Source organism: Prionailurus bengalensis, chromosome B3 (genome assembly GCF_016509475.1).
Source record: "Prionailurus bengalensis isolate Pbe53 chromosome B3, Fcat_Pben_1.1_paternal_pri, whole genome shotgun sequence".
NCBI classification, from domain to species: domain Eukaryota; kingdom Metazoa; phylum Chordata; class Mammalia; order Carnivora; family Felidae; genus Prionailurus; species Prionailurus bengalensis.
Window position 1 is genome coordinate 137,910,063 of NC_057355.1, and position 15,328 is coordinate 137,925,390.

General features: G+C 58.7%; 1 protein-coding gene across 3 annotated transcripts; it reads right to left on the reverse strand.

Annotated features, from left to right (window-relative positions):
- Positions 1 to 1,856: 1,856 nt before the first annotated feature.
- LOC122469486 (alpha-1-antitrypsin-like) lies at positions 1,857 to 13,187 on the reverse strand. 3 transcript variants are annotated; one of them, XM_043556932.1, is made up of 6 exons: positions 13,004 to 13,120; positions 10,981 to 11,084; positions 5,868 to 6,526; positions 4,216 to 4,486; positions 2,778 to 2,925; positions 1,857 to 2,110 (listed from the first exon to the last, which is right to left on the reverse strand). In XM_043556932.1, exons 3-6 carry the CDS (start codon positions 6,520 to 6,522, stop codon positions 1,874 to 1,876), a joined length of 1,311 nt encoding a protein of 436 aa, XP_043412867.1. In that variant the 5' UTR covers positions 6,523 to 6,526; positions 10,981 to 11,084; positions 13,004 to 13,120; the 3' UTR covers positions 1,857 to 1,873. The 3 variants fall into 3 exon arrangements, with proteins under 3 accessions (XP_043412867.1, XP_043412868.1, XP_043412869.1); XM_043556933.1 differs by lacking the exon at positions 10,981 to 11,084 and having other exon boundaries at positions 13,004 to 13,187; XM_043556934.1 differs by lacking the exon at positions 13,004 to 13,120 and having other exon boundaries at positions 10,981 to 11,099.
- Positions 13,188 to 15,328: the final 2,141 nt, after the last annotated feature.

Genomic DNA, 15,328 nt, shown 5'->3' on the forward strand with positions numbered 1-15,328 from the left:
TGTCTCTCTCTGTCTCAAAAATAAATAAACGTTAAAAAAAATTAAAACAAAATTAAAAAAAAAATAAAGAGAGAGCTCATGAATGTCACAAATGTAGTCCCTTACATCAGCACCCGGATCGGCTCTCCTGTATTTATTTATTTATTTATTTATTCATTTGAGAGAGAGAGAGTACGTGAGCAGAGGAGAGGGGCAGTGCAGAGCCCGAAATGGGGCTCAATCCCACGACCCTGGGATCATGACCTGAGTCGAAATCAACAATCGGATGCTCAACCAACTGAGCCACCCAGGCGCCCCCTCAGCTCTCCTTTCAAAGCCTGTGTCGAGTACCTGGTCTGAAGTGCACACCAACTCAGAAATCGGTGGTACAACCACGGTGAGGCTGCTGAGACCCAGAGAGGTTCGGTGACTTCTCTGACGTCACACAGCTGGGACGCTGCAGAGTTTGAGCTTAATCTCGCTCTGGCATCGCTCCGGGTGTTGGACAATGGTTGTGTCACGAATGGAATCTGGGGAGGTTGGAGGTCTCCGGGCTGAGAAAAATCAGAATGGTATCAGACTTGTCTGGGAGACAGGAGGATCGTGATTCTCTTGAGCCACGTGGGATTGCACCTACGTGGCCATTTTGACCTAAAAGAGGTGCATTTCCTATGACAACGTAGTTGTTTAGATACACGTGCGCCCCAGCGAGTGGCTCAGGGGGGGCATCACTAGATTTGTACGGGGTGGGGCAGACCGGCCACAGGACCAGCACGTTCCCGCGAGCCCAGGGCGCTGGCTCCCTCAGGCTGGGGGGCTGGCAGGACTTTCCGACTGCTGTAGCCCTCCAGTGAGGCTCAGCATGGCAAGAAAGAGCCACATGGCCCTTCGTGAAAAGGGCTGCTCCTGGCAAGGCCACAGCTGTGGTATAGGAGTTGTGGTTTCCCTCAGAACACTGCATGGAGGGCTGTGGGGCAGGCATAAGGCAAGATGGAAAGTGTCCCCTGTCACAGCTTAGCCGAGGAGGGCAGGTAAGGCTCGTGGGCTTGATGACCTACTTCCTTTGCCATGACCAAGGAACCACTGTGATGACTTTCCCGAGCCGTTCACAACTTGGCCACATGATTAGGTAGAAGAGGGCACAGGGTAAGTGTCTTGCGGGGGCGGGGGGGGGGGGTTGCTGGCAGCCCGGGACTAGTCTGAGCAGGTGACACAGACCAAGACCCAGAGGCCCATGTGGGGAGCAGAGCAGGTAGAAATCCCACCTGCTTCTAGGAGTAATGTTTTCTCCAGGAGCAGAGAAGGAAGAACGAGGGAGGAAGCACATGTTCCCAGTCCGGCCCCGCTGAAAAAGTTGCCAGGGAAGATCGGCCATAGATGTTTGCAGGAAAGAGCTCCGACTGGTAAGAGCCCAAGCCTGGCTCAGGTGGGAGGGCGGGATGAGGGAAAGGAACCAAGCATTCGCCCTCTGCAGCTGGAGATGCGGCAGCTCAGTGCCCCTGTGTGAGTGGAAGGTGCTGGAAGCAACAGGGAGGCAGCCTCGAGGTTGAGGGGCAGCAGGGGGAGGGGCTGTCGTGGGGGGCGCTGCGAGCACCAGCGGGGCAGGGGGAGCCCAGTGGGAGCTGGGGGGCTGGGGGCTGGAATCTGAGCCCTTGCGATGCCCCCTCGGGGACTCCCAGATAAGACTGAAAGCCTAGAGCTTTTCCAGAGTGACCGGGGCAAGCATTTCGCCCCGGCCCAGCACCGCTCCCAGACAGTGGGAAGGCCTGGTAGAGAGTAAACAGTGGACACTGTGGTCGCTGTGACCCACATTCCACACACTGCCGGGGGATGGAAGGGGAGACTCAGGTGAAGGATGAAGGATGTCACACACAAGCTTGGGCCGGATCATTCTTTAATGTCTGTCGTCTGGGGAGGGGGCTGAATTCAGAAAGCCAGGTATTGTGTGGGTGGGGTTCACCACCTTTCCCATGAAGAGGATGCTCTTGGTGTTTCTGTCGTAGAGGATGATCACAAAGGGCCTGTTGAACTGGATAGTTGGGGGCATCGACATGGGGATGGCTTCCATAAATGTGGCCCCAGCGGCTTCTGTCCCTTTCTCGTCGATGGTCAGCACGGCCTTATGCAGCGCCTACAGGGCGAGAGCACGGCGGCCTGTCCTGAGTGGGGATGGGCTGCCGTCCCCAACCCAGCCCTGGGAGCGAGGCCCAAGGAGGGGGGTGTTGCCCAGGGAGGGGCTTATGTGGGCCTTTCTCCACCTGGCCTGTCCTTCCCCATCCATGGCCTCCCTCCCTGATGTCAAGCACCCTGGGGCCCAGGACTCTGACGGGGACCTTCGTTGCATCTGGTCCACACCAGGCGCTCAGTTCCCAGCCAGCCTTCGAGCTGCGGTTGTGGCTTTAGTCACCTTTAATTTTCTGAATAAATGGTATCTTTAGGCAAAATCCCTCATTCACCTAGACTCAGTGATTGGCCAATGGCTCCCAGTGTCACAGACGCAGAGGCAAAAGTCCTCTGAAATCCCTGAGCTCCAGCCTGTCTTTGTAACTATGGGTCCATCGAGGCCCAAAGAAGGGAAGGCCCTGGCCAAAAATGACCCAGGGTGTCAGTGCCACAAGTGCGGAGGAGGTCCCTAAAGAGCCAGAAGCACGTGAGGCCACCTCCTCCATTGTCACCTGCCCACATTCCAGTCTCCGTGGATCCAGGGCGCTCGTCAGGAACCTCAGTCTGCAGAGGTGTTTGTGTCCCTTTGTCCCCCACACGCACCAGTGGCCAATGGCCACCAGGGACACACTCACCTTGGACAGCTTCAGGGGACCTTGCTCAGTGATCCCCGAGAGGTCCGCCTCGTTGCTGAAGACCTTGGTGATGCCCATTTTTCTCAGGACGGTTTGCAGATCGTAGGTTCCAGAAATGGACAGTTTGGGCAAATGTAAATTGGCAGACCTGTGACGACGGTTCGGAAACAAAGGCGTTTCACAGCATTGAGCGTTTCATTTCTGGTTGTCTCTCCCTGTCAGTGTGGCCCTCGCCCGGCCCCCATGGGAGCGCTGGAGGTGTGCACGGGTTATTCCATTTCTAGCTCCTCCACGCCCCCCCCCCCCCACTGGGGTCAGAGGATGTAGAATCACAGGGATGGCTTGTCCTGCAAAGTGTCAGATGCCCCCTCCTGCCTCCTCCGAGCAGCCCTCCAGGAAGTCCCCTGGGGAGCGCTTAGCGCACTGCCCTGCAGGGTCAGGTGTTCCCCAGACCGGGACCTCCCCAGAGCCCGAATCCCAGGGGAACGTGGGGTGAGTGTGGAGGGACATCTGCTCGGCGAGTCATGCGTGAGCCCACGGGCCGAATGCCCCGCTCTGCTTTTCCGTGGGGCCAGCGTGTGGCCCCGAGCAGGGTCTGCCAGAGCGAGCTGACTGGCACTGAGGCTCCGCTCGACCCGATCCGGATTCTGCACCGCCTTGTGTTCTTTCAGCCTCTGGCGCAGGCAGCCCAGGAGTGGGGGGTGGGGGTGGGGCGAGGAGGTATTAAAACTGCTATTTTAATTGTATCCTTATGCTCTTTCGTGTCTTTATATTCACTTAAGCACAGATATGCTTATTATGTATTCTTCTGGGTATCAGTTTCACGTATAATTGTACTTGATTATTTATATACGTTCCCATTGCTACATTTATACCTGCGTGTATCTTGTCATCGTGTGGAGGATAAAATAGGTCACGAGGGCTTGGGCGTTTTATGCACTAATTTGGGGTGCACGCTCATGCATTACCTCACTACGGGGACCCAATCAGTCCACACCGGTCTAGTGACAGAGGAGCCCAAACCTTGCTCCAAGGTGCGCCCGAGGGCCCCTCCCCGGGGCCTCTGCCTTCCCGGCCGACCCCAGGCAGGCTGTCCCCGTCCGGCCCCGGGCGTTGTATGCTCTGACTCCACATCCGCTGCCCCCCTCGCCAGAAGCCCACCTCTCCCTTCGTGGTCCTCCCAGGGCGCGTGCTGGCACCGGGAAGGGACGGTGTCCCCGGTGGGGAAGCGAGTCCCCAAGGACAGGACTCTGGCCTCCTCACCGCGGGCACCGTCCTGTCACGGAGCCCGGCCGGTGCGGTCTGAACGATGCCAGCCTGGGTCTGGGACACCAGGTCCTGCCCCGCTGTGGGGCGCACGGGGCGTGGGGCCGCCCTCCCTCCCTGGGGCCCGGCCGGACGCGGCGGCTCCCGGGTTGTTCTCTGGTTTGGGAATCACCTGGAATGTCTCTTTTCCAAGGCCTTGGCCAGGATGTCCCTGTTCAGCATTTCCTCCAGCTGCTGCATTTTGCCCTGGTCGGGCAGGATGAAGAAGGCGGTGGCGTTGCCCACGTAGTCCATGAGCAACGACCAGCTGGAGAGCATGTCGCAGTAGTGGACGTCGAACATGCCCAGGCGGCTCATCATGGGCACCCTGACCGTGGTGTCCTCGTCCACGTGGAAGTCCTCCTCTGTGGTATGCTGGGGCTCGAAGGGCTTCTCCCATTTGCCTGGAGGGAAGGGAAGGTGGGCTTCAGCCAGCGGTGGGGGAAGGTTTGGACAATAGGGTGGGATAAAAAAGCCCCGAGTCTCCTTGGCGAGACAACTTCTCTCCGAGCCTCAGTGTCACCACCTGTAAATTGGGGCTGCCATGAACAGTCTACCGAAAGGACATTAGAGAGAAGAATGCAAGACCGGAGGAGGATCCAGAAGGTCTATGTTATCGAGGCTAAGGCCTGCCAGTCTGGATGTGCAAAGCGAGCATTTTTACTTGTCTTTCTTGCTCACGTATTTGAGGGTGGCTTGGGAGATGCTAAATGAAAATTACTGACATCAGTCATACTCGGCACGTCCCTGTGGGAGTCTCCCTGCCCCTTGTTAACGGGCAGCTCTTATCATTCAGGAAATCGCTCTCGCCCCCACCCCAAGCCTTTCCCTGGACCGCTGGGCAGAATGGCGAGGCCCGGGTAGCTCCCCTCCACTGCACCGAGAGAGAGCAGCACTGTCCGGGCAAGGCCCAGAGGGAGGGCGCCCCGGGAACCCCTGTGCCCAACTTCCCCATTGCACAGGGATGGAGACTGAGGCCGGAGAAGGGCCAGACCCACCAGAAGTCACACAGCAGAGCTGGGACCTAACATCTGCCCGCTCTGGCCCCGTGCTCTCCATCACACTCTTGCCTCCAGAGTGAGGAGCCCGCAGGGGGGAGGAGGCATCCCTGGCCTTGCTCTCACCTCCCTGCCCCAGGCCATTTCCACTGCCTTGGAGTGCCCTCTGGGGCCTGCAGGCACCCTCCACCGCCCCCCTCCACGTTGCCATCCCTCAGGGAGGAGGCCAGGCTGAGGTTCAAGTTCAGCTGAGCACCTGCTGTGCAGGCATGCAGCCCCATGTTCTTTGTAACTTGTTCAGTCCTCACAGAAACCCGCCAACAAGGGCATGATTACGTGTCCGTTACAGAGAAGAAACCAGAGCCTCAAAGAGGTTAGGGTCAAATAGCTTAGAGTCAAATAGCTAATAAGCGATAGAGGAAAGATTTGCACCCTGGTGTTTCTGTCTCCAGAGCTGTCCCTCCCTCCACCGCACTGGAGTTGTCGGAAGTGTGTTCCCAGAACGCCCCTTCCCTTCATACGCTCTGCTAAGCCTGCCTGTTTCACCTCCCTCCCTGCTGGGGATTGACAACGTACACTAGGACGTGAAAGGCTCTGAAAAGTCCTGCAGAGAAGAGGACGATTTGACTGTCCCACCCATTGTCCCCTGACCTTAGTTGAATAACATATGCAGAGGTGCACTGATTTAGTCTCCCTGCCCTGCCACAGCAAGTTTAAGAACTGTGTGTTTGAGACTATTTTTGGACGTTCTCGTGGGAGTCAGCTCAGGTGGCTGTTACAACCTTACCTTTAAAGAAAATGTAATTCACCAGAGCAAAAACTGTGTCTTTGTCAAGATCTTGGACCAAATCCACAATTTTTCCTTGGGTTCCCTTCTCTACGTAATCGTTGATCCGTTTCTTGGCCTCTTGGTTGTCTCCGAAGTTGATGGAGAAGGCTTCCGAGTGGTACAGGTTCTTGACGTCCTCCAGAAACTTGTTCAGAAGCTTCACGCTCTCGTTGATGAACAGGCCACTGCCGGTGGTCAGCTGCAGCTGGCTGTCTGGCCGGTTGAGGGTGTGGAGAAGCTGCTGGAAGCCCTCGTGGACTTCACCCTCTGCTCTCTCGGTGAGGTTGAAACCGAGGCCCTCCAGGATCTGGGTGTGAGTGTCACCCTTGCTCCCCAGAGACAGCATCGCGAGGGCCGTAGCGATGCTCACAGGGGAGAAGAAGATGTTGGTGTGGTTGGACTCATGGGCCACCTGGCGGTACATGCTGAAGGCGAAGTCAGCCAGGTTCGGGGCGATTTTGTGGCAGGCCGGTGCCTCGTGGTGCTCATGGTCGTGTTGGGATGCAACTGTCTCCTGGACAGCGTCTCCCTGGAGACCCTCAGCCAGGGAGCAGGGGACCAGGCAGCACAGACCCGCCAGCAGGAGGAGGCCCCACGTGATGGAGGATGGCATCGTCCTGCGAGACAGAGAGGGGGCACCACGCCCACGTCAGGCCGCACGCTGAGTCCCTCGGCCACTGACCGACACCACGGGAAGCATCCAGAGCTTACCGAACCCCTACCGTGTGCCGGCCCAGTGCCGAGGACTTCCCTTCGCCCTCATCATGGAGGATGGAAAGGCTCTACGGGGCTCCCCACCTGCCAGGCCCCCTTGTAAGCCCCTTGCTGTCCCATCTCTGGCCCTCTTGTAATGGCCTGTGACCCAGGGCATACGACAATCGTCCATTTACAGAGGAGGAGACCAAAGGCCCAGAGAGGTTTAAGTCACCTGCCTGAGGCCACAGGGCAGGGAAGTAGCAGGCCCGGAATCACAGACCCGGGCAGGCTGGGTCTTGGCAGTGGCACTCACACCCGCAATGGCCTGAGTGCCACGGTCCCTGCTCCACAAAAGGGGAAACTAAGGCAACAATGAGCACAGGAGATTTGTGCACACTTACCCGGGAAATGGGCCGGATCAGGCTCAGGTACGACTGGATGGGAACGGGAACACTTCCGTGAACTCTTTTTATTTACCGGACACGAGGCTGCTGCCCAGAGGGGGCGAGATCTCGCCCAGTGGCACACAGCCAGGTCACAAGGGGCCGGGGGGCCGTCCCCACTCAGCACGCAGGGTGAGCCTCAGCCCCTAGCACTTTTGCCGGAGCTGAAGGACAGCCCCACAGGGGTCTGGGGCCTCGGCCACGTGAAGGGGGTCCAGTCCCTGCAGCCAGCTTACCCGCACATCCTCGCCACACCTCCGTCCCAGAGCTGGGGTCGGCGGTGACGTGGACGGCCGACATACTGATTTCCCCAGTAGATTAGGGGTTTGTGCGCGTACGTGGGGCAGGGGGGTAGGCGTTGAAAAAACATTTCTTTTTCCGACGGACCTGAGTTCTGAGGTGGGCTTTGTCACTACCAGCTGGGTGACCAGGACAAGCCACTCAGTCTCTCTGGTTTTCCTGTTGCCTCCTATAGAGAGTGAGCTTGTTGGGAGAATCCGGTGAAGTAAGTCGGACACCAGACTGAACCCTGACGGGTTCTGGCGGCTGGCAGGGGCTGCCAACCAGAGGCCTTCAGAGGGCAGGCCGGGGACGGACATGGGTCCCCTGGCAGGCCGGGGACGGACATGGGTCCCCTGGCTCTGGGGACACAAGAGGAAGCAGCAAGGCTCATGGCTGAACCAGCTAGAGCAGGCTCTGCCTGGCGCTGGTCACAGTCCACATCACTCACAGCGACCCAGAGCCCGCCCTGCCCCTCTGAGCTCCCCCTGCCCCAGATGTGGCCCCGCCACGGGCCACCAGCCTGCACCCCCTCAGCACAACCTTCTGTCTTCACGGGTGGGGAAACTGAGGCCCGAGCAGAGGAGGACGTGCCCACGGCCACATCAGGTAGCTGCTTCTCATGTAACGAAAACCATCAAGCACAAAGAGGCAGAGGAATCCTTAAAGTTGGAATTTGAAACCCGGAGGGGAAAAAGCTGGGAATAAGAAACGTTGGGTCTCGTGTAGCCTCCCCGACCTTTACGGGTGTCTTTGGGACAAACCAGCAAGACCCAGCACAACACTGGCTTCTCTCCACCACCCTTTCCCTGGCCTTCGTGGCTCTAAATAATCCAAACATGACCGACCACACGCAGCTGTAGAAATCCAGGTGGGGGGACATCTGAATGAGTTTCCCCTGCACCGACGTTGGATTCTCCGTTAGCAGCGGTCTGGGTTTGGTGATGCGAAATGGAGTGAGGGGTGGGGCGAGGGGAGGTGGGGGGTGGGAGAGGCTCCCTCGGAGGAGGGAGCTGCTGGCTGGGGGGCTGGGCTGGGGAGGGGCCGCCGCCGACGTGGGCACAGCCGTCTCAGTGCGTGTAACATCGCCTACTCTGGTAAAAAGTCTGAGGCCCAGAGAGGGTCAGGGCCTTGCCAAGGCCACACAGCGAATCGGTGGCAGAGCTGGGACGAGCCTTGGTTTCCCTACCACTTGAACGGCAGATTGAAACAGCCGTGTCCTCGGGTCTCAGACTCTGTGGGCGTCAGAACCGGGCCCCGGGGGACGCTGACGTGGGGCTTGAGCCTCCTCTTGGCTTCCCTTTGCCTCTCAGTTGCTCTTTCCAACTCAGGGCCCCCAGCCTCCTTTCTCCACGCCCTTCTGTCAAAGGCGGCACCCGGCGCCCCCAGAGCCTGATGCTGGGGAAGGTGGTGTCCTGGACGGGGAGGCACTCGGAGGTGTAGAGACCGAGCTTTAAACCTCAGGAATGAGGACGTCATGGCGACATCTCCGGCATCCAGGGCAGGTGGGAGCAGTCTGCCAGGGAGGGGGCCCGTGAAGTGAGCCATTTCTTTGCCTAGTCAAATACCATTTCCACCCACAAGCATCAAATGAACGATCCCGGGTGACCCAGTGGGGTCCAGGCAAGCCACTGGGGCATCAACCACCTGCTAAAACCTGGCCCTGAATAAGCCCAGGTGTGATTCAGCTCAACCACCTCTGGGCGATAGCCTTGGGCAGGCGACTTCACTCCGTTGACCCCGGCTTCCTGTCTGTAAAGCGGAGGGAAGATGCCTGTGCGTGGCAGATATGAGGTGCAGACAAGGTGACGGGTGGGTGGGCACCTGCCAGGTGTGGACACCCTCGTACCTACGCACAGGTAGGGTTCAAGTGGAAAAAATTGGCAGGTCCCTTCCCGGCCGGTTGCCGTATTGCCCAGGACCAGAGAAGAGGGTCCGTGCTCAGCGATGAACGGCCTCTGAGTTTCGGAGAATTTTAAATTCAATTCTGTGCCCAAACCTGTGCCTCAGCGTCACCGTCACTGTCATCGTGTCCAGTAAATACCATCGTGTCCAGTTTCACTGTCTCTGTGTCATCTAATGTCCCCGACAAAGCTAACCCTACGAAGTGGGAATTACTATCAGCCCCGTTGTAGAAATGGAGAAACTGGGGTCACAGAGGTTACGTAACTTACTGAAAGCCATAGACCTGGTTGCCTATGAATCTGGGATTTCATCTTAACTAAGCATTTTGATTCCGGAACTTGGCCTTCCGTCCTTCTCTGTGTACGAAGCCGAAGCCAGACACCTTGAAACAGGAAATCGGTGGAGTGGTCTGGCTCAGGGAAAGGGGGAAGCATCGCTTGGGGCTAAGCTCAGAGGCTACGAGGCCAGAAGGCTTGCGTTCAGTTCGATATCAGCTGTGTGACCTTGGGCAAGTTACGTAACCTCTCTGAATCTCCGTTTCCCGGAGATGACCAGCGTGCATTTCCTCACGGAGCGACGGTGCAAATTAAATATGTGCAAAGTGCCAAGAAACGCTTCACACACCGTCAGCTGTCAGGGAGCCTCAGCCGTTACTGATACTGTTATGGGCCTTTTGGAGCACCACGTGGGAGTCTGGTGGCCTTGGCCATCGTTGTAGCCTCCGTCTCCAAAAACCGATGACAGAGACATTTTATCCTTCCCGTGCTCCGGAGATCAAGGCTGGAGGGGTGGGGTGAGGGGAAAGAGGGCAAAAGCTGTCTACGGTTTGTCCAAGGGGACAGAGAGGTTGAGCAGTGGTCCAGGGTCACCCAGCATCAAAGAGGCCTCGAGGCCAGCCCAGGCTTCCCATTCCCCAGCTGGCACCCAAGACCCGAGACAATTATGTTGGCAGGGGGAGGAGGTTTGGGAACGTGAGCTCTGGAGTTAGGCGGCCTCAGTTTGAATCCTGGAGAGTGTGTAATTTGGGGCAAGTTCTAAACTTCTCTGTTCCTGACCTCCTTATCTGTAAAACCTCAGTAACCACCTCAGTATAACCTCAGTAACCACCGCAAAAGGCTGCTATGAGGTCTAAAGTCCTGACCGCATGTAAGGAGATCAGCAGCCGCCTGGCTACAGCAAGGGCTCAGGAGCACAGCTCCGAGCCCCGAGGACGGTGCCCTCCCAGGGTTTTGGATCTTGCACCACGAACAAGGGCGCCCAGAAGCCACGGACAGGGAAGCCCAGCGTGGTTCTGATCCGCGGAGGATGGAGTGAACGGCTGGAACTCTGGGCTCCGGTCCCACCTGCCTCCCCCAAGGTCCCTATATGAGTCCGGGCTCCCCACTGTCCCTCTCTGGGCCTTATCTTTCTCACCCATAGAAGCGGGGAGAAGATACGCCCCCAGGCACAGGGAAGGCGGTGAGCCCTGCAGGAGGCAGCCCATGGGGAGGACACAAGAGCTCTGCCAACCTCCCTCCCGGGGTCCCACGTCCACACCACTCACAGAGGGCCAGTGTTCTCTCCAGTAGGACCTGGGGAGGCCCTGGGCAGGCTTGGGAGCAGAAAAGGAGCTCCAGGGCTGCCCTTGCTGTGACGACAGGGGGTCCGGCCCCGGCCTGTGCCACCCTCTCCGCATTCCCGGGGCCTGCCTGGCAGTGCAGGGGCCCCGAGGCCTCTCCGGAGGCTCCCCCAGTGGAAGGCATACTTACGGTTTACTGTCCCAGGCCGGGGCTGGTGACCGAGGCTGAGGAGACAGAGCCTAGTTGTGGTTCGTATTTAAGCAGTGGACCCAGAGGGACGACGGGGGAGGCTGCTGGTGAATATTAACTAAGGTCACCCCAGTTATCAGAGGAGCAAATAAGGACTAAGTCCATAGGCCAGTTCTGAGCTGCCCACTCACACGGCCCCTGTGTGCTCTGTCTGGACGGCACGCAGCCCTCTGTTCCCTACACGAAAGGGAGTCATTGTGCCCAGCTCATAAACCACAGCGTCCTGCATCCACGGGGGTGGGGGTGGGGGTGGGGGCATGACTCAGGCACTCTTTGGGACAGCATCACTTTGGTGGCTTACCCTCCCCCTGGGGAGTTCTCAGTGGCTGCCCCACTGGTGGCAAGGAGCCACCTTGAAATGCCTCCTGCTGGAGACGCGCTACTGCCTTGGGCACGGGCGGGGAAGTTAAAAGCACATTTGGCGGACAGGGAAACTGAGGTCCGGAGCGGAGAGGTTGCTCGTCCATAGTCAGCCAGCTAGCCCCAGATGCGAAAACCCTCTCGATTTTCCTGAGGGGTAAACGGGCCATGACCAATGCTGACACAGCCGCTCTGGGCTGGCACGGGCGGCCACAGGCACAGGCCAGGGGGCAGATGGCAAATCGATAAAGAAGGGCTGTGCTGCCTCAGGCAAGCTGCTTCACCTCTCTGAACCAGGAGGGGCTTTTGTCGGCATCGTAGGGGTTTGGAAGTCCGGCTTCCGAGCGGGGGTGTCGGGGGACGTACGCGACCACTTCTGTAAAGTGCCTGGTGCACAGAGGGCTCTTCCGTTTGGCCCGCACAGCCCTCTGCTCAGCCCTGCTCTCCAGGCTTCTCCGGGCAGGAGGAGGCTTAGTTCTTGGCCAGCCTCAGCCTGTTACTGTTTCCACTGGGTGTGGCTCCCGGCAGAGGAATGTGGTTCACAAGCTGCTTGGATTTTCCTGGGCATGTGGCCCTGTTCTGGGGCTATTACAGCCCCCTGGAGCGCCGCTGGGGGCGGAGATGGTGGGACAGGGTAGAGGCTTGGCAGGGCCTCACTTGACCGTGATCCCTTTAGAAACCTAAGGCAGACCTCACCCCCGCTCTGTGCACCCTGACGGTCCCTGGCGCAGGATAGGCGCTCTACGGGCATTTGTCGAAGGGGCGGATGAGTGGGTGAGTGCGTTTCTGTCCCTCCTCTCGTTCCCCTGGTCCCAAGTGTGGGACTCTGCCAGGCGGACGACCTGTAGTTTCCTCTGGGACACGGGTTCAGGCCCGGGAACCCAGCTCTCCCATTCATTGACTGTGAGATTTCAGAGCAGCTGTTCAACCTCCCCGTGCCTCAGTTTCCCCACCTGTGAAACGAAGATCGCAACAGTACCCGCCTCGATGGGCCGCTGTGAGGATTCAACGCAGTAGTTCAAGGTTAGCTCAGAGCCCAACGTCGGGTGTGCACAGTAAGCCCTTGTGATGGGGGCCCTACCTCGTGCCGGTGGCTTTCCTTGGTGTCATTGTGGGGGAGGGAGGCATTCCAGGACTATCCCCCCAGGCTCTCCTGTCCAGTGCTCTCAGTGACCCTGTGAGGGGAGCACCTGCCACCCCCCATAGAGAGCAGAACAAGCTCAGAGAGGGGAAGAAGCCCCACTCCCATCCTGCCCCCCTACTTCCATGATATGGCTTCGGGCTCCTTCCCCTCAGCTGGCTGGCTGGGCACCTCCCCGCTGGGGCTCTACACCGCCCCCCCCCCATGGCTCGGAGAGCTGGGCTGTGATTGAGGCGAGGCCTGACCTCCATACCTCCCGAGCATCTCTTCCTCTCCCCGTGCCTCAGTTTCTCCATCTGTTCAATGGCCTCCTTCCAACCCCAGCTGCCCGCCCCTCACCTCTTGCAGTGGGTGGATGGACAACACCAAGTGTCCCCCGTCCATGCTCTTGCCAAGCTTGCCCCCCCACCCGGCCCGGTGGCCTCGGGGCTGGTGGGAGGGACCGCCCCATGCCCCCTCTACCTGTGATCCTTGTGCTGTGCCGGCCTCCACACCTCCTGTGACAGCCTGGCCTCCTCTGCCTCCTCCGAGACTCCGTGTGCGCCCGGAGGAGTGCACGGTCTCTGCCAGCCTCTGAGGAAGGAGACTCTGGGTGTCCGAGGCAACAGGTCTGGGAGGGGCGGGGAACTGGGACAGGAAGCCGCCCAGCACAAAGCTGTGGGTAGCCGGGCGGGTGCCAGTCAGCCCTTCCTGGCCCAGGCAGTCCTGCTTGTCACCTGCTCTTCTGGCTGTGTCCATAAGCCTCTGTCAGAGGGAGGGTGGCCCTGGGCTCAGAGGGTTAAAGGAGACAACAGGTGTCAGTCCCCCTCCTAGCCCACGGCCTGGCACCAGCATCTCGGTGGGTTTCCAGGGCCAGCCGTGGAGGGGAGGACGGAGCCACCCGACAAATGCCCAATGAGACCCCCACAGAAGCTGAGAAGGGTCTGCGTGTATGGCAGAGGTGTATGTCCCGGACTCTGGCTGGGTGCAGAAGGGATGCCAGACGTCCCGGCAGGGGCTGGGCCACGTGAGGGGCTCAGGGACCCTGTCCCGTTCGAATCAGGACTCCACGCTCAACTCTTCCTTACCTCCCCTCCTTACCTCCTACTCCCCCATTCCCACCGTCCTAGGATTTTCTGCAGCCTCAGCGCGGGCGGGCAGGCTGGTGGCAGAGGGCTCCTGATCCAGGAAGAAGGGGTGGGATGATCCGGGGAAACTGAGCTGGGATAGAATCCTGGTTGGGAGGGGGCACCCAGTGACCTTTCTCGAGGACAGCGGTCCATGAACCAAAAACCATGGTGGGGCAGGTCTGGTCCGCTTGGTTACTGCTGGAATTGTTGATTGCAGCCTCTGCGCTGATGCGCTGGGAGTGAACGCATCCTCGGAAGAGCCCGTGGGCTGGTTTAAATACGAAGCTTCTGGGGTCCCCCTCCCCGTCCCCAGGCCCTGCCTAGAGGGGGGAGAAGCCTGAGCGCTGAGCTGTTGTGTCTGCAGTGGAAAGGGCGTGAGGGGGAGGGTGACCAGGCGGGTCAGGAGAGTGGGGTGTACTTCGGGGGCATTTTCGGGGCCATTGGGAGAGCTCCCTGGACTGTGCCGACGGCCCCTTGCAACGCTGGAGCTCTCACGCGCTCTCTGGTCCCCCGGCACCGGCTCCCTTCCTCAGGGGGCAGCGTGGGGTGGTGGTTAGGGCACGGGCTCAGGAGCTAAACCCCTGGGTTCAAGCCTGAACTACACCACCGGCTGTCCTTTGCGAAAGCTTCACCGCGTGCCTCGGTTCCCTCATCTGTAATACGCGCGATAAGAGGTATCCCTTGTTGCTTTTTAAATTTTTTTAACGTTTATTTACTTTTGAGGGACAGAGAGAGACAGAGAACGAGCAGGGGAGGAAGAGAGGGAGAGGGAGACACAGAATCGGAAGCAGGCTCCAGGCTCTGAGCTGTCAGCACAGAGCCCGACGCGGGGCTCGAACCCTCGAGCCCTGAGATCGTGACCCGAGCCGAAGTCAGTTGCTTAACCGACTGAACCACCCAGGTGCCCCGAAGAGGTATCACTTGTCCCAGGATTGTGAGGAATCAATGTGAAATGGGGATAATGGGTCTTTTTCTCAGAGGGGCTCAAGGGAACTGATGCTCGTGGGGTGTTTTACACCAGGCCTGCTCTTGAATGTCACGGAAACCCGTGTGTGTCTGCCTTCTCCCAGCCCGTTCACTTTAGTAGGGTTGGTCGGATGCTCCTGGCTTTCTCTCCCAGGACACGAGCTCGGTTTGCGCCGTGAATTTGCGGCCGGTTGGCACCTTGCAAACCATCCAACTTGCAACCCCCTACTGGGCCCTCTTCCCTCCTGGACGGCACCTCTGGGCCTGCTTCCTGTGTGTGGTTCGGTTCTTGCTTTTTCTGGAAATGTTTGGCTTATCCAGACCCTTCCCGGCTCGTCCTTACTCAGAGAATAAAGGAGGCCAACGCACGCGTCGTAAGTGCGTTCTATTAACAGAGTCGGTAGAAGGTGTAGAGCGCACATCTGTAGCTTTAACCCCTACGTGTTGAAATTAAGAGAGCCAGCGTTTTTGGTATAACTAACCCTTCCTGCGCTTTAACTTTACTCTCTTGAATTTATGGGCCATTATGGCCACCATGGCCTCTCAACTTTTAGGAGGCTCAACTTATCCTGTTCAACTACGGTGCTATTTCCTTTAGGATGGTCAATTGCCACACGTTGGCCAACGGGTTCCTCTTTTCTCCTCTTAGCGATGCTAGCCGACCTTCGGAAAGCATGCACTTGTATCCCAGCAACGACGCGGTGATCCAGGC

Bases quoted from the DNA above. Each gene is read 5' to 3' on its own strand.
- LOC122469486 (XM_043556933.1), bottom strand. From the start codon at position 6,522: ATGCCATCCTCCATCACGTGGGGCCTCCTCCTGCTGGCGGGTCTGTGC. The intron at 4,487-5,867 runs GTAAGGTTGTAA...CCTTCCCTCCAG, and splicing joins GAATTACATTTTCTTTAAAG to GCAAATGGGAGAAGCCCTTC. The intron at 2,926-4,215 runs GTGATTCCCAAA...CCGTCGTCACAG, and splicing joins TTGGAAAAGAGACATTCCAG to GTCTGCCAATTTACATTTGC.